The sequence below is a fragment of the Panulirus ornatus genome, chromosome 53 (genome assembly GCF_036320965.1).
Source record: "Panulirus ornatus isolate Po-2019 chromosome 53, ASM3632096v1, whole genome shotgun sequence".
Taxonomy (NCBI): domain Eukaryota; kingdom Metazoa; phylum Arthropoda; class Malacostraca; order Decapoda; family Palinuridae; genus Panulirus; species Panulirus ornatus.
Window position 1 is genome coordinate 18,076,203 of NC_092276.1, and position 24,492 is coordinate 18,100,694.

A 24,492-nucleotide genomic window follows, 5' to 3' on the forward strand; every position below is an offset into this window, starting at 1 on the left:
AGAGGGAGACCAAATTGGAGGTGGAAAGATGGAGTGAAAAAGATTTTGTGTGATCGGGGCCTGAACATGCAGGAGGGTGAAAGGAGGGCAAGGAATAGAGTGAATTGGAGCGATGTGGTATACCGGGGTTGACGTGCTGTCAGTGGATTGAATCAAGGCATGTGAAGCGTCTGGGGTAAACCATGGAAAGCTGTGTAGGTATGTATATTTGCGTGTGTGGACGTATGTATATACATGTGTATGGGGGGGGGGGGGGGTTGGGCCATTTCTTTCGTCTGTTTCCTTGCGCTACCTCGCAAACGCGGGAGACAGCGACAAAGTATAAAAAAAAAAAAAAAAAAAAAAAATATATATATATATATATATATATATATGTATATATATATATATATATATATATATATATATATATATATATTCATTTACTATACTTAATCTTCACCCCTCCCCAACCCTGTGACTCACTTCTGCTTCCATGGTTCCATTCGCTATTAAGTCCACTCCCAGATATCTGAAACATTTCACTTCCTCCAATCTTTCTCCACTCAAACTTACATCCCAATTAACTTGTCCCTCCACCCTATGAACCTAATAACCTTGCTCTTATTCACATTTACTCAACTTTCTCCTTTCACACATTTTTCCAAACTCAGTCACCAACTTCTGTAGTTTCTCACTCAAATCAGCCACTAGAGCTGTATCATCAGCAAACAACAACTAACTCACATCCCAGCTCTTCTCATCCCAAACAGACTGCATACTCACCCCTTTCTCCAAAACTCTTGCATTTACCTCCCTAACAACCCCATCCATAAACGAATCAAACCACCATGGGGACATCACACAACCCTACTGCAGACCAACATTCACTGGGAACCAATCACTCTCCTCTCTTCCTACTCATACACATGCCTCACATCCTTGGTAAAAAGTTTTCACTGCTTCTAGCAACTTACCACCCACATCATATACCCTTAGGACCTTCCACAAAGCATCCCTATAAACCCTATCATATGCCTTCTCTAGATCCATAAATGCTAAATACCAATCCCTAGGGAAAGGGGAGAAAGAATAACTTCCCACATATTCCCTGTGTCATAAAAGGCAATAAAAGGGGAGGGAGCAGAGGGCTAGAAATCCTTCCTTCCAGTTTATACTTTTCCAAAAGAAGGAACAGAGAAGGGGGCAAAGTGAGGATTGCCCCTCTTAGTCTCAGTCCTCTTTTCTTAATGCTACCTCACTAATGCAGGAAATGGCGAATATAAAAAAATACACATATACATATATATGTGGATGGGTTGGGCCATTCTTTCATCTGTTTCCTTGCGCTACCTTGCTAATGCGGGAGACGGCGATTAAGTATAACAAATATAAATAAATATATACAAAGATATATACACGTGTACTTATTCATGCTTGCTTTCATCCATTCTTGGCACCATCCTGTACTACAGGAAACAGCATCACTACCCGCTGCTTCAGCTAGGTAGTGCCAGGAAAACAGACAAATAAAGCGACACTCATAATGCACTGAAACCACAGCTCCCTATGCAAATCCAGGCCCCATAGACCATTCCATGGTTTATCCCAGACATGCCCTGGTTCAGTCCATTGACAGCACGTTGACCCCGGTATACCACATCGTTCCAATTCACTCTATTCCTTGCAAGCCTCTCACCCTCCTATATATTCAGGCCCCAATCGTTCAAAATCCCCTGCTTCTCCTTGCTCCCTCCACTTCTGATACATATATAATCTGGGTCAATCTTTCCTCACACATTCTCTGTATATGTCCAAACCATTTCAACACACCCTCTTCTGCTCTCTCAACTACACTCATTTTTATTTCAACACATATCTCTTACCCTTTCATTACTTACTCGATCAAACCACCTCACACCAAATACTGTCTTCAATCACATCATTTCCAACACATCCACCCTACTCTGTACAATCCTATCTATATAGCCCATGCCTCGCAACCATATAACATTGTTGGAACTACTATTCCTTCAAACACACCCATTTCTGCTCTATGAGATACTGTTCTCTCCCTCCTTACATTCTTCATCGCTCCCAAAACCTTCGCCCCCTCCTCCATTTTGTAACTCACTTCCATTTGCTGCTAAGTCCACTCCCAGATGTCTAAAACACTTAACTTCCTCCAGTTTTTCTCCATTCAAACTTACCTCCCAATTAACTTGTCCCTCAACCCTACTGAACCTAATAACCTTGCTCTTATTCACATTTACATTCAACTTTCTCCTTTCACACACTTTTCCATACTTCTGCAGTTTCTCCCTCTAACGAGCCAACAGACCTGTATCATCAGCAAACAACAACTGACTCACTTCCCAGGCCCTCTCATTCCCAACAGACTGCAGACTCACCCCTCTCTCCAAAACTCTTGCATTTACCTCCCAAACAAACCAATCCATAAACAAATCAAACAACCATGGGGACATTACACACCCCTGCAACAGACTGACCTTCACTGGAAACCAATCACTCTCCTCTCTTCCTACTCATACACATACCTTACATCCATGGTAAAAACTTTTCACCACTTCTAACAGCTTACCTACTACACCATATACTCTTTAAGACCTTTCACAAAGCATCTCTATCAACCCTATCATATGCCTTCTCCAGATCCATAAATGCTACAGACAAATCCATCTGTTTTTCTAAGTATTTCTCACACATTCTTCAAAGCAAACACCTGATCCATAAATGCTCTACCACTTCTGAAACCACACTGCTCATCCAATCTGATGCTCTGTACATGCCTTCACCCTCTTAATTTCCCAGAATACTCAAATTTATGCCTCTGTAGTTTGAACACTCCATGACTTTCTTTACTATATCATTCAAGTCCCTTTATGGTAGTTCATAAGCTCTCCTACAATAATTTTTCTTGTAAAGCTTTTTTAAATTCTATTCTCTAGTTTCTTTATTTCAATCTGCTTTACTAGTAACTTTGCAACACGGCATTACTTCAAACATTTTCATCATTACATCTCTATCTCTAGTTGCATAAGTTTCAATGTCCTACCATTCATTATCTGGAAGGATGGTGCTAACGTACCAATAAGTTCTATAAATTAAATTTCTTCATTAAATGATTTCCGAATCCTTGACATGTATTTGAATATTTCTTTCCCTGTGAGGCCTTTGTATGCACGTACTGAAATGCTGTTAATCAACCCATGACAAATATTCAATTTCTCTTAGCCAAATTCCATTAAGTTCTCTTTCACCCATCTATTATGTAATCTAAATCTCTGTATCCTTTCATGGTCACTGTTTTCAGTGATTTTAATTACTCTAGTGTCATCAACATTTAGCTATGCTCTCCTTTACATTCCTATCTATGTCCAGTATCATTACCACAAATAATACTGAGGTTATTCCCTGTGGGACATCCAACAAAAATTCTTCATCAGACATTTCTATTTGCAATTACTTTGAATTTTCTATTGGTTAGAAATTCTTTTATCCAGTTTCCTATTCTTCCTTTAACATTCTGTTCTGCTACTTTCTTTAGTTTATATCTATATTTATCTATTATACTTTGTCGCTGTTTCCGGCATTAGCAAGGTAGGGCAAGGAAACAGAAGAAAGAAAGGCCCAACCCACCCCACATAAATATGTTATATACATACACACCCACATGCACATATACATACCTATACATTTCAATATATACATACATATACATACACAAATACATATATACACATGTACATATTCATACTTGCTGCCCTCAGCCATTCCCGCTGCCACCCCGCCACACCTGAAATGGCACCCCCTCCCCCTGCAAACGCACAAGGTAGCGCTAGGAAAAGACAACAAAGGCCACACTCGTTCACACTCAGTCTCTAGCTGCCATGTGCAATGCACAGAAACCACAGCTCCCTTTCCACATCCAGGCCCCACAAAACTTTCCATGGTTTACCCCAGACACTTCACATGCCCTGGTTCAATCCACTGACAGCATGTAGACCCCAGGTATACCACATAGTCCAATTCACTCTATTCCTTGCACTCCTTTCACCCTCCTGCATGTTCAGGCCCCGATTGCACTAAATCTTTTTCACTCCATCTTTCCACCTCCAATTTGGTCTCCCTCTTCTCCTTGCTCCCTCCACCTCCGACACATATATTCTCTTGGTCAATCTTTCCTCACTCATCCTCTCCATGTGCCCAAACCACTTCAAAACACCCTCTCTTCTGCTCTCTCAACCACGCTCTTTTTATTTCCACACATCTCTCTTACCCTTACGTTACTCACTCGATCAAACCACCTCACACCACACATTGTCCTCAAACATCTCATTTCCAGCACATCCATCCTCCTGGGCACAACTCTATCCATAGCCCACGCCTCGCAACCATACAACATTGTTGGAACCACCATTCCTTCAAACATACCCATTTTTGCTTTCCGAGATAATGTTCTCGACTTCCACACATTCTTCAAAGCCCCCAGAATTTTCGCCCCCTCCCCCAACCTATGATCCACTTCCGCTTCCATGGTTCCATCCGCTGCCAGATCCACTCCCAGATATCTAAAACACTTCACTTCCTCCAGTTTTTCTCCATTCAAACTCACCTCCCAATTGACTTGACCCTCAACCCTACTGTACCTAATAACCTTGCTCTTATTCACATTTACTCTTAACTTTCTTCTTCCACACACTTTACCAAATTCAGTCACCAGCTTCTGCAGTTTCTCACATGAATCAGCCACCAGCGCTGTATCATCAGCGAACAACAACTGACTCACTTCCCAAGCTCTCTCATCCCCAACAGACTTCATACTTGCCCCTCTTTCCAAAACTCTTGCAGTCACCTCCCTAACAACCCCATCCATAAACAAATTAAACAACCATGGAGACATCACACACCCCTGCCGCAAACCTACATTCACTGAGAACCAATCACTTGGTGAATGCAAGAGTTTTGGAAAGAGGGGCAAGTATGAAGTCTATTGTGGATGAGAGAGCTTGGGAAGTGAGTCAGTTGTTGTTCGCTGATGATACAGCGCTGGTGGCTGATTCTTGTAAGAAACTGCAGAAGCTGGTGACTGAGTTTGGTAAAGTGTGTGAAAGAAGAAAGTTAAGAGTAAATGTGAATAAGAGCAAGGTTATTAGGTACAGTAGGGTTGAGGGTCAAGTCAATTGGGAGGTAAGTTTGAATGGAGAAAAACTAGAGGAAGTAAAGTGTTTTAGATATCTGGGAGTGGATCTAGCAGCGGATGGAACCATGGAAGCGGAAATGAATCATAGGGTGGGGGAGGGGGCAAAAATTCTTGGAGCCTTGAATAGTGTTTGGAAGTCGAGAACATTATCTTGGAAAGCAAAAATGGGTATGTTTGAAGGAATAGTGGTTCCAACAATGTTGTATGGTTGCGAGGCATGGGCTATGGATAGAGTTGTGCGCAGGAGGGTGGATGTGCTGGAAATGAGATGTTTGAGGACAATATGTGGTGTGAGGTGGTTTGACCGAGTAAGTAATGTAAGGGTAAGAGAGATGTGTGGAAAGAAAAAGAGAGTGGTTGAGAGAGCAGAAGAAGGTGTTTTGAAATGGTTTGGTCACATGGAGAGAATGAGTGAGGAAAGATTGAAAAAGAGGATATATGTGTCAGAGGTGGAGGGAACGAGGAGAAGTGGGAGACTAAATTGGAGGTGGAAAGATGGAGTGAAAAAGATTTTGAGTGATCGGGGCCTGAACATGCAGGAGGGTGAAAGGCGTGCAAGGAATAGAGTGAATTGGAACGATGTGGTATACCAGGGTCGATGTGCTGTCAATGAATTGAACCAGGGCATGTGAAGCGTCTGGGGTAAACCATGGAAAGTTGTGTGGGGCCTGGATGTGGAAAGGGAGCTGTGGTTTCAGTGCATTATTACATGACAGCTAGAGACTGAGTGTGAACGAATGGGGCCTTTGGTGTCTTTTCCTAGCGCTACCTCGCACACATGAGGGGGGAGGGTGCTGTTATTCCATGTGTGGCGAGGTGGCGATGGGAACAGATAAAGGCAGACAGTATGAATTATGTACATGTGTATATATGTATATGTCTGTGTGTGTATATGTATGTGTACATTGAGATGTATAGGTATGTATATTTGCGTGTGTGGACGTGTATGTATATACATGTGTATGTGGGGGGGTTGGGCCATTCTTTTGTCTGTTTCCTTGCGCTAACGCGGGAGACAGCGACAAAGCAAAATAAAATAAATAAAATATTATTTATTATTTATGCGTAAGACAAGGGAGCAAATGGGAACTTCAGTGAAGGCCGCAAATGGAGAGGTGATAACAAGTAGTGGTGATGTGAGAAGGAGATGGAATGAGTATTTTGAAGGTTTGTTGAATGTGTTTGATGATAGAGTAGCAGATATAGGGTGTTTTGGTCGAGGTGGTGTGCAAAGTGAGAGGGTTAGGGAAAATGATTTGGTAAACAGAGAAGAGGTAGTAAAAGCTTTGCGGAAGATGAAAGCCGGCAAGGCAGCAGGTTTGGATGGTATTGCAGTGGAATTTATTAAAAAAGGGGGTGACTGTATTATTGACTGGTTGGTAAGGTTATTTAATGTATGTATGACTCATGGTGAGGTGCCTGAGGATTGGCGGAATGCGTGCATAGTGCCATTGTACAAAGGCAAAGGGGATAAGAGTGAGTGCTCAAATTTCAGAGGTATAAGTTTGTTGAGTATTCCTGGTAAATTATATGGGAGGGTATTGACTGAGAGGGTGAAGGCATGTACAGAGCATCAGATTGGGGAAGAGCAGTGTGGTTTCAGAAGTGGTAGAGGATGTGTGGATCAGGTGTTTGCTTTGAAGAATGTATGTGAGAAATACTTAGAAAAGCAAATGGATTTGTATGTAGCATTTATGGATCTGGAGAAGGCATATGATAGAGTTGATAGAGATGCTCTGTGGAAGGTATTAAGAATATATGGTGTGGGAGGAAAGTTGTTAGAAGCAGTGAAAAGTTTTTATCGAGGATGTAAGGCATGTGTACGTGTAGGAAGAGAGGAAAGTGATTGGTTCTCAGTGAATGTAGGTTTGCGGCAGGGGTGTGTGATGTCTCCATGGTTGTTTAATTTGTTTATGGATGGGGTTGTTAGGGAGGTAAATGCAAGAGTTTTGGAAAGAGGGGCAAGTATGAAGTCTGTTGGGGATGAGAGAGCTTGGGAAGTGAGTCAGTTGTTGTTCGCTGATGATACAGCGCTGGTGGCTGATTCATGTGAGAAACTGCAGAAGCTGGTGACTGAATTTGGTAAAGTGTGTGGAAGAAGAAAGTTAAGAGTAAATGTGAATAAGAGCAAGGTTATTAGGTACAGTAGGGTTGAGGGTCAAGTCAATTGGGAGGTGAGTTTGAATGGAGAAAAACTGGAGGAAGTGAAGTGTTTTAGATATCTGGGAGTGGATCTGGCAGCGGATGGAACCATGGAAGCGGAAGTGGATCATAGGGTGGGGGAGGGGGCGAAAATTCTGGGGGCCTTGAAGAATGTGTGGAAGTCGAGAACATTATCTCGGAAAGCAAAAATGGGTATGTTTGAAGGAATAGTGGTTCCAACAATGTTGTATGGTTGCGAGGCGTGGGCTATGGATAGAGTTGTGCGCAGGAGGATGGATGTGCTGGAAATGAGATGTTTAAGGACAATGTGTGGTGTGAGGTGGTTTGATCGAGTGAGTAACGTAAGGGTAAGAGAGATGTGTGGAAATAAAAAGAGCGTGGTTGAGAGAGCAGAAGAGGGTGTTTTGAAATGGTTTGGGCACATGGAGAGAATGAGTGAGGAAAGATTGACCAAGAGGATATATGTGTCGGAGGTGGAGGGAACGAGGAGAAGAGGGAGACCAAATTGGAGGTGGAAAGATGGAGTGAAAAAGATTTTGTGTGATCGGGGCCTGAACATGCAGGAGGGTGAAAGGAGGGCAAGGAATAGAGTGAATTGGAGCGATGTGGTATACCGGGGTTGACGTGCTGTCAGTGGATTGAATCAAGGCATGTGAAGCGTCTGGGGTAAACCATGGAAAGCTGTGTAGGTATGTATATTTGCGTGTGTGGACGTATGTATATACATGTGTATGGGGGGGGGGGGGTTGGGCCATTTCTTTCGTCTGTTTCCTTGCGCTACCTCGCAAACGCGGGAGACAGCGACAAAGTATAAAAAAAAAAAAAAAAAAAATATATATATATATATATATATATATATTTTTTTTTTTTTTTTTTTCTTTTATATATATATATATATATATATATATATATATATATATATATATATATATATTTTTTTTTTTTTTTTTTTTTATACTTTGTCGCTGTCTCCCGCGTTTGCGAGGTAGCGCAAGGAAACAGACGAAAGAAATGGCCCAACCCCCCCCCCCCCCCATACACATGTATATACATACGTCCACACACGCAAATATACATACCTATATATATATATATATATTCATTTACTATACTTAATCTTCACCCCTCCCCAACCCTGTGACTCACTTCTGCTTCCATGGTTCCATTCGCTATTAAGTCCACTCCCAGATATCTGAAACATTTCACTTCCTCCAATCTTTCTCCACTCAAACTTACATCCCAATTAACTTGTCCCTCCACCCTATGAACCTAATAACCTTGCTCTTATTCACATTTACTCAACTTTCTCCTTTCACACATTTTTCCAAACTCAGTCACCAACTTCTGTAGTTTCTCACTCAAATCAGCCACTAGAGCTGTATCATCAGCAAACAACAACTAACTCACATCCCAGCTCTTCTCATCCCAAACAGACTGCATACTCACCCCTTTCTCCAAAACTCTTGCATTTACCTCCCTAACAACCCCATCCATAAACGAATCAAACCACCATGGGGACATCACACAACCCTACTGCAGACCAACATTCACTGGGAACCAATCACTCTCCTCTCTTCCTACTCATACACATGCCTCACATCCTTGGTAAAAAGTTTTCACTGCTTCTAGCAACTTACCACCCACATCATATACCCTTAGGACCTTCCACAAAGCATCCCTATAAACCCTATCATATGCCTTCTCTAGATCCATAAATGCTAAATACCAATCCCTAGGGAAAGGGGAGAAAGAATAACTTCCCACATATTCCCTGTGTCATAAAAGGCAATAAAAGGGGAGGGAGCAGAGGGCTAGAAATCCTTCCTTCCAGTTTATACTTTTCCAAAAGAAGGAACAGAGAAGGGGGCAAAGTGAGGATTGCCCCTCTTAGTCTCAGTCCTCTTTTCTTAATGCTACCTCACTAATGCAGGAAATGGCGAATATAAAAAAATACACATATACATATATATGTGGATGGGTTGGGCCATTCTTTCATCTGTTTCCTTGCGCTACCTTGCTAATGCGGGAGACGGCGATTAAGTATAACAAATATAAATAAATATATACAAAGATATATACACGTGTACTTATTCATGCTTGCTTTCATCCATTCTTGGCACCATCCTGTACTACAGGAAACAGCATCACTACCCGCTGCTTCAGCTAGGTAGTGCCAGGAAAACAGACAAATAAAGCGACACTCATAATGCACTGAAACCACAGCTCCCTATGCAAATCCAGGCCCCATAGACCATTCCATGGTTTATCCCAGACATGCCCTGGTTCAGTCCATTGACAGCACGTTGACCCCGGTATACCACATCGTTCCAATTCACTCTATTCCTTGCAAGCCTCTCACCCTCCTATATATTCAGGCCCCAATCGTTCAAAATCCCCTGCTTCTCCTTGCTCCCTCCACTTCTGATACATATATAATCTGGGTCAATCTTTCCTCACACATTCTCTGTATATGTCCAAACCATTTCAACACACCCTCTTCTGCTCTCTCAACTACACTCATTTTTATTTCAACACATATCTCTTACCCTTTCATTACTTACTCGATCAAACCACCTCACACCAAATACTGTCTTCAATCACATCATTTCCAACACATCCACCCTACTCTGTACAATCCTATCTATATAGCCCATGCCTCGCAACCATATAACATTGTTGGAACTACTATTCCTTCAAACACACCCATTTCTGCTCTATGAGATACTGTTCTCTCCCTCCTTACATTCTTCATCGCTCCCAAAACCTTCGCCCCTCCTCCATTTTGTAACTCACTTCCATTTGCTGCTAAGTCCACTCCCAGATGTCTAAAACACTTAACTTCCTCCAGTTTTTCTCCATTCAAACTTACCTCCCAATTAACTTGTCCCTCAACCCTACTGAACCTAATAACCTTGCTCTTATTCACATTTACATTCAACTTTCTCCTTTCACACACTTTTCCATACTTCTGCAGTTTCTCCCTCTAACGAGCCAACAGACCTGTATCATCAGCAAACAACAACTGACTCACTTCCCAGGCCCTCTCATTCCCAACAGACTGCAGACTCACCCCTCTCTCCAAAACTCTTGCATTTACCTCCCAAACAAACCAATCCATAAACAAATCAAACAACCATGGGGACATTACACACCCCTGCAACAGACTGACCTTCACTGGAAACCAATCACTCTCCTCTCTTCCTACTCATACACATACCTTACATCCATGGTAAAAACTTTTCACCACTTCTAACAGCTTACCTACTACACCATATACTCTTTAAGACCTTTCACAAAGCATCTCTATCAACCCTATCATATGCCTTCTCCAGATCCATAAATGCTACAGACAAATCCATCTGTTTTTCTAAGTATTTCTCACACATTCTTCAAAGCAAACACCTGATCCATAAATGCTCTACCACTTCTGAAACCACACTGCTCATCCAATCTGATGCTCTGTACATGCCTTCACCCTCTTAATTTCCCAGAATACTCAAATTTATGCCTCTGTAGTTTGAACACTCCATGACTTTCTTTACTATATCATTCAAGTCCCTTTATGGTAGTTCATAAGCTCTCCTACAATAATTTTTCTTGTAAAGCTTTTTTAAATTCTATTCTCTAGTTTCTTTATTTCAATCTGCTTTACTAGTAACTTTGCAACACGGCATTACTTCAAACATTTTCATCATTACATCTCTATCTCTAGTTGCATAAGTTTCAATGTCCTACCATTCATTATCTGGAAGGATGGTGCTAACGTACCAATAAGTTCTATAAATTAAATTTCTTCATTAAATGATTTCCGAATCCTTGACATGTATTTGAATATTTCTTTCCCTGTGAGGCCTTTGTATGCACGTACTGAAATGCTGTTAATCAACCCATGACAAATATTCAATTTCTCTTAGCCAAATTCCATTAAGTTCTCTTTCACCCATCTATTATGTAATCTAAATCTCTGTATCCTTTCATGGTCACTGTTTTCAGTGATTTTAATTACTCTAGTGTCATCAACATTTAGCTATGCTCTCCTTTACATTCCTATCTATGTCCAGTATCATTACCACAAATAATACTGAGGTTATTCCCTGTGGGACATCCAACAAAAATTCTTCATCAGACATTTCTATTTGCAATTACTTTGAATTTTCTATTGGTTAGAAATTCTTTTATCCAGTTTCCTATTCTTCCTTTAACATTCTGTTCTGCTACTTTCTTTAGTTTATATCTATATTTATCTATTATACTTTGTCGCTGTTTCCGGCATTAGCAAGGTAGGGCAAGGAAACAGAAGAAAGAAAGGCCCAACCCACCCCACATAAATATGTTATATACATACACACCCACATGCACATATACATACCTATACATTTCAATATATACATACATATACATACACAAATACATATATACACATGTACATATTCATACTTGCTGCCCTCAGCCATTCCCGCTGCCACCCCGCCACACCTGAAATGGCACCCCCTCCCCCTGCAAACGCACAAGGTAGCGCTAGGAAAAGACAACAAAGGCCACACTCGTTCACACTCAGTCTCTAGCTGCCATGTGCAATGCACAGAAACCACAGCTCCCTTTCCACATCCAGGCCCCACAAAACTTTCCATGGTTTACCCCAGACACTTCACATGCCCTGGTTCAATCCACTGACAGCATGTAGACCCCAGTATACCACATTATTCCAATTCACTCTATTCCTTGCACGCCTTTCACCCTCCTGCATGTTCAGGCCCCGATCGCATTAAATCTTTTTCACTCCATTCTTCCACCTCCAATTTGGTCTCCCACTTCTCATCATTCCCTCCACCTCTGACACATATATCCTCGTTCTCAATCTTTTCTCACTCATTCTCTCCAAGTGACCAAACCATTTCAATACACCCTCTTCTGCTCTCTCAACCACACTCTTTTCATTACCACTCATCTCTCTTCCCAATTTCATTATTTACTCGATCAAACCACCTCACACCACATATTGTCCTCAAACATCTCATTTCCAACACATCCATCCTCCTCCACACAACCCTATCTATAGCCCGTGCCTCGCAACCATATAACATTGTTAGAACCACTATTCCTTCAAACATACCCATTTTTTTTTCCGAGATAATGTTCTTGCCTTCCACACATTCTTCAACGCTCCCAGAACCTTCACCCCCTCCCCCACCCTGTGACTCACTTCCACTTCCAAAATTAACTTTCCCAAATGCTTTTGCAGAGACTAGAAAAGGACGTCTTTCTTTTTTTGATTTTGGTGCTTAACATGACAGATAGAGAATGGATAAGTGAATGAGGCTTTTCCTTCATCTGTTGTTCCTGGCACTACTTTGCTAACAAGGGAAACAGCGAACAAGTAAGAAGGAAAGAACAAAAGGGAATATGTTATTACAGTGAACTAGTACAGTGTCTGCATGCTTTTTATCTGGTACAAAACCAAGCTGGACTTCATCTATGAGTCTGGTAAGAGAATAGATCACCTAAACTTACCTAAAGCCACTATCACAGGAGGAATGGTTAGCAAAGGGTCAGAGATTATGACACTTCTAACCCCAGAGGATCATGGGGATTATAGCTCACATAACAAAACCCATGAAAGAAAGTTTGTGTTTGGATGATGAATATTAGGAGCCAATGTTTCCAATATCTAGGGAAAATCAAAAAAAAAAAAAAAAATTGATGGAGAAAGTGGAAGGAAGACAACTCGAGAGATTTAAATACACAGTTAGAACAAGTGATAGTGGAAGAGGAGGAATGGAAGGAGGAAGAAACTAGAAGAAACTGAAGACAAGGTATAAGATGAAGAAGATAAGGCTGGAAAAGAAGGAAGGGGGAGAGCAGATAAAGTGGGGAGGAGGAGGTAAAGGGAGAATGGCAAAGAAATAAGTTTAACCTATGGATTTAGGCAACCCTACCCTTGAGGTACCTGTATTACTATGGTATGGCACTGGAGTTCTACAAAACCAATGCCCATAAAAAGGCACATCCCAATATGCACCCAATCCACACCCATGGAAATGTTAAAGAAATCTATGATTAAAGAAGCAGAGCAGCAGGAAGGAAAAAATAAAGAATGAGTGGGAGGAAGATAGGGAAGAAAACACAGGGCAAAGTAACAGCAGTGGCAAGCAGGAGACAAAATTCAAAGCAGGTATAAATAATTTTCAAGCTGGACAACCTCAAATGAGTGAAAACATAAGGCAATCTCACCCTTGGATTTTCCTTGGCCAGAAGAGGTCGTACATGCTGCTGGAAAAGCTTGTATGTTGTCAACGTTTGGTAGTCATTTTCAGTATACTCCAAATCAACATCATTGAGACCAAAACTCTCACAAACCTCTGCCACTGTGGGCATCTGGTCACCACCACCTAAAAAATGTTAGAATATGACATTCAAAGAAATTATGAGAAATGATGCTCTCTCAACATCTTTTTAACCATCCCCATCCCTAAGAGAAAAAATTTTTATACATTTTTAATTTCATCTTTTATGCTTGATCCCAAATGTACCGACAGTAATGCACTCCCTTAGTAAAATATTCCAACAACCTTACACTGCCACTACTGGCAAAATAGTACTACTTCCATACCGAAAATCCTTCCTCAGCATCAAATTCATCAGAAAAATTCCTTGCTTTGATCCCTTCCTTCTCATCTATCAATATCTTCTTTGGTCTATATCTCCTCCACGTACTTTCCATTATACTAAAAAATGTCTTTGTAACCAGGTGATCAACTGCCAAACATTCTACTTAATCATACCATCTTATGGGACTTTCATCCATAAGCCTTTCTAATGGCTTCTTCACACCTCTTAAACTTTTCAAATATTCATTCTATCTACCTTCTTAATCTTAACTACATTACACAAAGTATCCATCTCTGCTGCTACTGTCTTTGAGCTATCAAAAACTATAAACTCTAGTGTTTCCTCCTCCTCCTGCTACCGAACCCTTCCTTTCCACCCTCAACTCCTCCTCCTCTTCCTTCTCCACCTCTTCCTCCTTCTCCTCCTCCTACCGAGCCCTTCCTTCCCACCCTCAACTCCTCCTCCTCCTCTTCTTCCTTCACCTCCTCATCCTCCTACCGAACCCTTTCTTCCCACCGCCAACTCCTCCTCCTCCTCCTCCCCCTCCCATATGTCATTTTTTGACCCACTTTACCGCCTTCCTTCCCTGTTTTGCTCCTTCCCATTTCCTTGCTGTCGTCCTGCTGCTATTTATCCCGTTGCCACCATCCACCTTAATTGCCAACCTTACTCTGCTTCACCTATTTATTGCTATTGCTTCCTTCCCTCGACATAGCCTTATTCTTTTTATCTCTCTGTTTTCCTCTTTAATTTTTCCCCTCCACCCTCTCCTATGCTCTATATATATATATATATATATATATATATATATATATATATATATATATATTATCCCTGGGGATAGGGGATTAAGAATACTTCCCACGTATTCCCTGCATGTCGTAGAAGGCGACTAAAAGGGGAGGGAGCGGGGGGCTGGAAATCCTCCCCTCTCGTTTTTTTTTTTTTACTTCTCCAAAAGAAGGAACAGAGGGGGCCAGGTGAGGATATTCCAAAAAAGGCCCAGTCCTCTGTTCTTAACGCTACCTCACTAACGCGGGAAATGGCGAGTAGTTTGAAAGAAAGAAAGATATATATATATATTATCCCTGGGGATAGGGGATTAAGAATACTTCCCACGTATTCCCTGCGTGTCGTAGAAGGCGACTAAAAGGGGAGGGAGCGGGGGGCTGGAAATCCTCCCCTCTCTTTTTTTTTAAATTTTCCAAAAGAAGGAACAGAGGGGGCCAGGTGAGGATATTCCAAAAAAGGCCCAGTCCTCTGTTCCTAACGCTACCTCACTAACGCGGGAAATGGCGAATAGTTTAAAAGAAAGAAAGAAAGAAAATAATATATCCCTCTAATTTGAATTACAAGGAATCAAATCTATTCTTTTTAAAAGAACCTGTGTGGGACACAAATCATCTAACTTGGGTTTTACCACATCACAAAATCTATCAAAAGTAACCACTGAGAAGGAAAAGCTTACTTGTTGTGCATACTGATGGTAAGACCAAGACAAGATTAATTCTAGATCTGATATTTCTCCTTTCCATGACACAATGGTGTCTATGTGCATATGGTATTTTGTACAGTGTCTCCAATATAAAAAATCTGAACATTAGAATTCAAAATTCACTATTCTCAAAAAAAAAAAAAAAATGTGGAATCACTAACCAGTCTCTTGTACTGGCCCCAGCGGAGTGGACGGAGGTCGTCCCCGTCCTTTGCCTCTTCCTCTTCCTCTTGGAGTCTCTTCCTGGTAATCTGAATCAACTCTGGCCCCTTCTTCTTCATATTCTCCCTCCTTCAATTGCAAAATATTTTATCTATTATATCTTATCCTGAGCATTCGTGCCTACTGTATAGCAGACAAAAGTTAATTGCAAAGGTATTCCATTTGTACATTCATCTCACTCTTATCTTTGAATCCTATCTATCTATATCTCAGATGCCTGTTCTAATTGGAACTCCGTCAAAGGGGTGGCCATGGCAACAGAGTCTCAACAACTAGTGAACTCCAGTACCACCTCTTAGCCTTCAGTGCCTCACCCTTAACAGGCCACTGGCAGAAGGCAACTCCTAGTGCAGTGTTTGCTGAGGCTCCTACTTAATGTTCCTACTGACTACCTCTATCTAATGCTCCTTACAACTACTTTTACCTAATGCTCCTGCCTAAATGTTCCTACCTACTACTTCTATCTAGTGCTCCCACCATTCTAATAAAAGGCAGGGCTAGCACATAGTGCTCACCACAAGACAATTTTGTTATGAAGAATGAGCTGTGTGAGTTAAGTGTTGTCAAGTGTCACATTTGACAAGGAGGGATTGTACATTTGTGGACAGAATGCCAGTACTCCATGTGTTAGTGAGACAAAAAGAAAAGACAGCTACCTGGGTCAGAGGAGTACAACTTGACAACCACTGAAGTGCTGGCTCACTAAGCAGATGCTACTAACCCTCCCAATATCCTGGCAGGTAGTACTGGTAAAATACCTCCTTAGTAACTGGCTGCCTATCATTCCCAATAACATGATACTAAAACTTTTTTCATACATATTATGTATCCTAAACTAATGAGCAGGAACAAAATAAAATCCATCCACACCGCAAAAGCACTTATAACAATCCACTTTGTATTAGTAATTAAAAAATCAGTTGTATGCAATATTTAGAATATTAAGCATCATTACCAAGTTAAAAATCTTCAGCTACCACCACAAATCACATAAGAATCATAAAATACAAGCTGGAAAAGGTGGACACATCCTGTTACCTACATCCAAGTCCGAGGACCATGAATGTGACTCCTATACCATTAAATGTCATCTTCCAAAGCAAGTACGTTTCTTAATTATGTATACAAAAATAAGGAATGTGAGGAAACTTGTAAATATTTGCAACAGCTCTCACTTATCAAGATTTCTAAATAAGTACTGTAAAATGACAGCATATACTGTCAATGTTGGAAAACAGGTATTCCTTGTGTTAAAGCAATATGAATGAGGTGGTAGCATTCCACATGTATTAGATATGTTGTAAACACCAAAATGTGTAGTAGTGATCAAATATGTTTCAGCAGGGCCATATCCAGGAGGTAGGGAGGGAAGGTGGGGAGTAATTGGGGCAATCACCTCCTTAAACTATACAGTGTACAGTACTAAGCAGTAAAATCCATTCAATAATAACAAATAACTTTTTTTTAACTGTCATCCAGACCCTTTTAACCTCTCAAAAGGGAAAATAAATATGTTATGTCTTCTTAACATTTCATGAGTTACACCAAAAGGTGACTGATGGAGCAACCTTTTTCTCCATTTCACTATCGTTCTAAAACACTGTTTATATCAATAAAATTTTCTTTATTTGCAAAAGCAAATGAATGTTTTATCAAACAGAACTTCCATGATTACAGATATCAGCTGTTTTACTTCATCACACATCAAATTTGTTTTCCTAAAGAAAAAATAATCCACCCTCCTCCGCACAATGTTACCTATAGCCCATGCCTCGCAACCATATAACATTTTTGGAACCACTATTCCTTCAAACATACCCATTTTTGCTCTCTAAGATAATGTCCTCGCCTTCCCCACATTTTTCATCGCCCTCAGAACCTTCGCCCATCCTGTGACTCACTTCTGCTTCCATGGTTCCATCCACTGCCAAACCCACTCCCAGATATCTAAAACACTTCACTTCCTCCAGTTTTTCTACATTCAAACTTACCTCCTAAATGACTTCTCCCTCAACCCTACTAAACCTAATAACCTTCATCTTATTCACATTTACTCTCAGTTTTTTCTTCTTCCACATACTTTACCAAACTCAGTCACCAGCTTCTGCAGTTTCTCACCCGAATCAGCTACCAGTGCTGTATCATCAGTGAACAACAACTGACTCACTTCCCAAGCCCTCTCATCCACAACAGACTGCATACTTGACCCTCCCTAACAACCCCATCCATAAACAAATTAAACAACTATGGAGACATCACGCACCCCTGCCATAAACTGACATTCACTGGGAACCAATCACTTTCCTCTCTTCCTACTCATACACATGCCTTCCATCCTTGGTAAAAATTTTTCACTGCTTCTAGCAACTTACCTCCCTCACTATATAATCTTTATACCTTCCACAGAGCATCTCTATCAACACTATCATATGCATTCTCCAAATCCATAAATGCTACATACAAATCCATCTGCTTTTCTAAGTATTTCTCACATACATTCTTCAAAGCAAACACCTAATATACATATCCTCTACTACTTCTGAAACCACACTTCTCTTCCCCAATCTGATGCTCTGTAATGCCTTCACCCTCTCAATCAATACCGTCCCATATAATTTCCCAGGAATACTCAACAAACCTATACCTCTGTAATTTGAACACTCACTGATTCTATCCCCTTTGCCTTTGTGCAATGGTACAATGCATGCATTCCGCCAATCCTCAGGCACTTCACCATGAACCATACATACACTGAATATCCTCACAAGCCAGTCAATAACACAGCAACCCCTGTTCTGAATAAATTCCATAGCAATATCATCCAAACCTGCTGCCTTGCCGTCTCCCATCTTCTGCAAAGCTTTCACTACCTCTTCTCTGTTTACCAAACCATTTTCCCTGACCCTCTCACTTCACACTCCACCTCGACCAAAACATCCTATTCCTGCCACTCTATTAAACACATTCAACAAACCTTAACAATACTCACTCCATCTCCTCACTTCACCACTACTTGTTTCTACCTCCCATTTGCCCACTTCACCGGTTTCCTTTTGTTCACTTGTCTTACGCATTTTATTTACCTCCTTCCAAATCATCCTTTTATTCTCCTTAAAAATTAATGGTACTCTCTCACCCCAACTCTCATTTGATGTGTTCCTAAATATCACTCTTGTTAGTATCTCATTCCTCCTCAACCAAAGTCTGGACACTCCTGTGTCTTGCCAGAAGTCTATTACTTCTCCATGAGTACGCTGTGGCCTGTAGTGCTTTTTTCTTTACTTTCTTATTCTTGTGAGATGTTCTTTCATTTGATATGAAAAACTGTTTCACCTTTACTGAACCTGAAATTTTCTTTTACAGCATCATAAAGCAATACGTGTCTCTGCTTAAAACAAATGAGCTGGAAAGAGAAATCCTCATCACCATGAACATTTAAGGCTTCCAAGTTAAAACAATAAAGAAATGTTGAAAAATACAAAACATACAAGATACTCACACTTTCACTATCATCTTTCTTCTTTCGCTTTTTGCGTCCACGTTCACCCCGAGATGACTTTCGTTTCTTACTCTTCTTTCTCCTACGTTTCCCCCCACCCCATTCCTCATCCTGTTCCTCTTCGTTTGAGTCCCCCTGTTCCTCTTCCCCTTCCTCTCCCTCCCCTTGCTCCTCTTCTTCCTCTGTAAAGAATAAAAAGTACAAGATGAAATCAAACTAGATGACTTTAAAATACTAAATAATACATCAAACACGATACAAAAAACAACTGATCAATCGACTGGGTGAGATGCCATGATAACACAAGCACGGGTACTTCATCTAGTCACTGAGAATGGCATGTTTACACTTAGAACATTCATCTTCCTTCAAAATGGAAAAAGTTATTTTACCCACACTAATAATATGATAACACTATAGGTAATAAACAGGAATTTTTCCCATAACATAAATATTGTTACTAAATCGGGGAAAGCTTGAGGTCAAGCAAAATGTTTCCTTTCAAGAGTTATTGTAAGAGACCTATAAAGCATAGTGTTCTAAGTAACAAATTCTAACACCCAGAGAAGACACCACTGACACTATAGCTACAATATCACAAATATGCAAAGCTTGGGACCTAGGTGCATTTTCTTTCTCCTTTTTTTATTAATAAAAGACATTAAAAAATGTAACTTACTGTATAATGTACTGAGACATCTGTTCTATGCTATCACATCAGTGCAACAATGCTGGTATAACACTTGTAAAGATTTTCTTATACAAAGTGTATGTACAATATCAAAATTTCTAAATTGGGGGTAAGGATACCAAAGACTGGGTAACAAATCTTAGCTGCAGCGATGCTGCAAGAACATGTAAAACCAAGCTGATGGAAAACGATAAAGTGTGTTCAACAAAGGTCCTTTAAAGGAGTCAATTTCTGTGGTCCAGCAATGGCTAGGTCCCAAGGCTGCCAGATCAGAGAGGTACAACCTTTACCCATTTATCTCCTGCATGTCATAGAAGTCATGGAAGGCAAATAAGAGGGGCAGAAACCAGGGAGATTGGAAATCTCTTTCTATCCATCAGTTCTGGATACTTCCTTGCTCACAATGGAAATACCAAACATGCAGGAAAATAATTTGGTGGTGAGATAAGAGGTGGTGAAAGCCTTACATAAGCTGAAATGTGACAAGGCAGCTGCAGTGGATGGTACACATGAATCTTTTTTCAAGCTAAAATCCTCAAAAATATCTTACTTGAAACAGCTAGATGGTTTTGCTACGTGGATAATGTTTTGTGTCTCTGGCCAGGTGATAGATTTAAATAATTTTCTTCCTCTACTAAATGATCTTATTCCATCTATAAAATTTACTACTGAAACAGAGGAAAATTGTTCATCAGCCTTTCTAGATCATGAGTTCCACAGGGTTGACGGAAAGTTTAATATTTTCAGGGAAACCTACAAATACTTGTTCACACCATGAAAGGACTCAAGTCTGTTTTTCATCAATTTTCTCATTAGCTTTACACAAACAGAAACTGACTTTTTAGAGTACAGATCATAAATTACAGTATCCTAACTGGTTTACTGAAATAATCCTCTTAGCTGCTGAGAAGGCTTGTTATAAGACTGAACCTAAAACACAAAAGTCTACAAAAAAAATCAGTTTTACCTTATGATGACCATCCGTCAAAAATTCAGTGTACGTGATGTATTCAAAAACAATATCAATGTTATAGGTATCCTAATCAAGAATCATCCTGCTAAGGTTATAGGTTGTACTTATCAAAATTCCATGGAAAGATTGCAACAAATTTTACATTGTTTAAATGGGCAAGGGTTTAGATACTAAAATAAAACAGCATAAGCACAGTATTTGTCCTGGCTAGCAATCTAATGCCTTGCTTGTACATCTTTGTGAATATGTTCACTTATTCATTTACAAAAATGCAAAGGTTCTTATATGTCGAGATAGGGATGAAACAAATATAATGGAATACAGCATAAACACATGATGATAATGTACTGAATATCAGTCAAGGCATGTACAAATCAGATCCATTCATTGTAAAGAAAATTGTAAAAAGTATCAACTGTTCATGTCAAGGTCAGGAAGAGGCTGGGTCATGCACACCCTTGTGCCAATCTCATCTCTCATTAATTACAAGATTACATTATCCAATTTCCTGCAGTTCTGTATACACAAACTCTATTGTAACTATTTTCTCTATCTGTAACTTGTCGTTTGAAGATGTGATAATACAAAAATGTGCTCAGGATTCTTGTGTTTCCTTTTCCTTGTGGTGTTTCTGCATCCATGAAGTCATGTGTTTGCTGTGATTTTCTGCATGTACACACACATAAGACTGGGGAAAAGCACTGAGGTTTCAGAAGAGGTAAAGGATGAGTGGATCAGGTGTTTGCTTTAAAGAATATGTGTGAGTAATACTTAGAAAAACAGATGGATTTCTTTGTGGCATTCCTGGATCTGAAAAAGGAATACGATAGGGTTGATAGAGATGCTTTGTCTTAAGAATATATGGCGAGGGAAGGAAGCTGCTTGAAGCAGAGAAGTTTCTGTCAAGAGTGTAAGCCTTGTGTATGAGTAGGAAGAGAGGGAAGCGAATACTCCAAAGTGAAGGTCTGTGACAAAGGTGTGATATCACCATGGCTGCTCAATTTGTTTATGGATGGGATGGTGAGGGAGGCAAATGGACGAGTCCTGGAAAGAGGGGAAAGTACGTAGTCTTTGAGGGATGACGGAGCTTGGGAAGTAAGTCAGTTTTGGTTTGCTGATGATAAGACTAAATATAAGGAGTCCATTTATATACTTATCCAAACCATGTTATTTTTTGTGGTGCCCCTAAACTGGTGAATAAACACCCCAATTTTCTCTTACCTCCATAGCCCTAGACATTTGTTTGGCTGCTAGTTATAGAAGAATATAAATAATCTTACTTAACATGTTGTTATATAGAACGTTAAGACGAAATCTGTTCCGTTCACAGTTCTGTCTGATAAGGTAGAAACTTATACTGGTTGGAGATAACAGCAGCTTCAATTTGCAAAACGTCAAAGAGAGAAACCTTAAGTGAAACATGCAGTGTTATGCACACATATGGGGAGAGAGTACATATTCCCTTATTCATCATGAGGAATAAGATGGATCTCACTTCGCCAACCAAGTAAATTGAATGAAAGTTGTTCTGCCACCTGGCAATTTCATCTTACTTTCTCCATCACCAAACCTCCCGCGTCAACTTACGGAATCAATGACCCACCCGAAAAAATCAACCTAATTTACTTCGCTTCATCCGCGCTAACGTACACGACCATGAATCCACTGGCTTATAGTCCAGGGGCTGTTGTGGTCCCGAAGGATAAAAGATGCACATGGTATTACGAAAGTGCGCGCCATAACTGTGAGTCGCAGGCAAGCTGAGGCCCGGGGTGCCAGACGTGTGACCACAAACGTTCTTTCTCCCTCACTGCCACAACCACCAACTCCTACCCACCACACATTACTATCTACTCCCTGACCCAGTGTCAGTGTCGGGGACGAGTCATCCTGTGGCGTAGGGTCGTGCAGGTGACGACCAGGAGGGAGCGAGGGATCAGTGTGTGGGTCGGCTCCTCAGCGACAATCTCGGGTACACGCGAGGTGAGTCCTCGCTCCCTCGCTGACTAGCCGACCCTCTTTTAAGATTGTGTGTGTGCCTACCACATCAAACTACAGATTTATAGGTCAACAATGGTCCAAATGCTCCACGTGTACCTGCCAGACCCTCGCCGTACACTTGGGAAACACGAACGTCTGCGGGATACGTGTTATTTGGACCATAAACAGTAATAAGGTCCATTTTCCTGAGCTACGGAGCCACACGCCGGCCCATTCAAAACAATGCTCTCACCAAACTTGCTCTCCCAGCTGACACTTACCCTGGTATTCCGTCTCTTCTATATCTGATGGCATCTTCAATATATTACAAAATTAACGATAATCTAAAAAATTACTATTTTTGTGTACTTTTCAATTTAACTACTAAAAAAATCACAGGGCAGCGAACCTAGCGACCACCACCTTGTCCGATCGCGTCGCTGCTGAATGTTTGTCGGCCAGCCATCGGGTTTTTCGGACAAAAGAAGGTGAAGTGCGCATGCGTGAGGCACCGTAAGTCTGTGGCTTACGACCTTCATGTTTGGACTACAACAAATTTGGATATAGGGTCCAAAAGACAACACATTAAAGGAAGGAAACACATACCAACGCATGTTACCGAATTACCTCCTCCCGGGATGGGACACTTCATTAAACATTTAACTTGCTACGAAATTATTCCTCCCTTCTCCAGTACCTACAAATATATATATGTATTTCACATCACAAAGTGCGATTTATATATATATATATATATATATATTCATGATGCAAGGGGCTTCCGCCCCTCATTCTTAAAGCAGTGCAAAGTCTAGTGTCCGACCAAACAGCGTATCATCTTTAATTGAAACAGACGCTTTCTAGTTTCTTTTACGAGTTGCTTACATACAGAATGATATGCAAGTTTGATGAGAAGTAATCTTGAATGGAGAGGAAGTAAACATGGCCAAATTATGTGTCAATCGGGAAAAATCTACGTCACAGTTCGCTGAAAACTTGGGAAAACTGCGTTTCTCTCATTCCCTCTAAGATGTAATGCGTCAATGTATGAGACTCGAAAATACTTTTCGTATGTGAGAAATAAAGTCCGAGGATAACCAGATAATCATGCATCATGAAAGAGCAACCATTCTTAGGTCCTCCACCCCAACATCATGACTCACAATATCTTCAAAAGTGACTACTCTCTCTCTCTCTCTCTCTCTCTCTCTCTCTCTCTCTCTCTCTCTATATATATATATATATATATATATATATATATATATATATATATATATATATATATATGTGTGTGTGTGTGTGTGTGTGTGTGTGTGTGTCATGAGACGTGCCTGCTCGGGGTTACACCTAGTGAGAAGAGTCACTTTGGCCAACCTGTATCACTGAGAGTACAGTTTCGCCAAAGAACTCACTACAAAGGAATGCACATTACCCTGCGACTGGAAGTAACACAACTTTGGGCTGCAGAAGAGTAGAGAGAGAGAGAGAGAGAGAGAGAGAGAGAGAGAGAGAGAGAGAGAGAGAGACTCTTTACAGTACGAAAGGAACTTAGAATGTAAAAAAAAAAAATTTCATACACTGGTCGAGAAAGTAAACTCGAGATACTAATGTGTTTAATAGCATTTCTTTTTAGGTGCCGATGCTGCATAAGCTCCGG

The 24,492-nt window shown here is 40.6% G+C and overlaps 1 protein-coding gene across 1 annotated transcript in view; it reads right to left on the reverse strand.

Moving 5' to 3' along the window:
- Mi-2 (chromodomain-helicase-DNA-binding protein Mi-2 homolog) overlaps positions 1–23,080 on the reverse strand; it is a 238,028-nt gene extending 214,948 nt beyond the window's left edge. Inside the window, exons 1-4 of the mRNA XM_071692638.1 lie at positions 22,953–23,080; positions 19,192–19,373; positions 15,632–15,761; positions 13,598–13,755 (exon numbers count right to left, since the gene is read on the reverse strand). Coding sequence (XP_071548739.1) covers positions 13,598–13,755; positions 15,632–15,761; positions 19,192–19,373; positions 22,953–23,037 — 555 coding nt within the window. The 5' untranslated portion in view covers positions 23,038–23,080. The remainder of the gene's footprint in view (positions 1–13,597; positions 13,756–15,631; positions 15,762–19,191; positions 19,374–22,952) is intronic.
- Between the last annotated feature and the right edge of the window lie 1,412 nt (positions 23,081–24,492).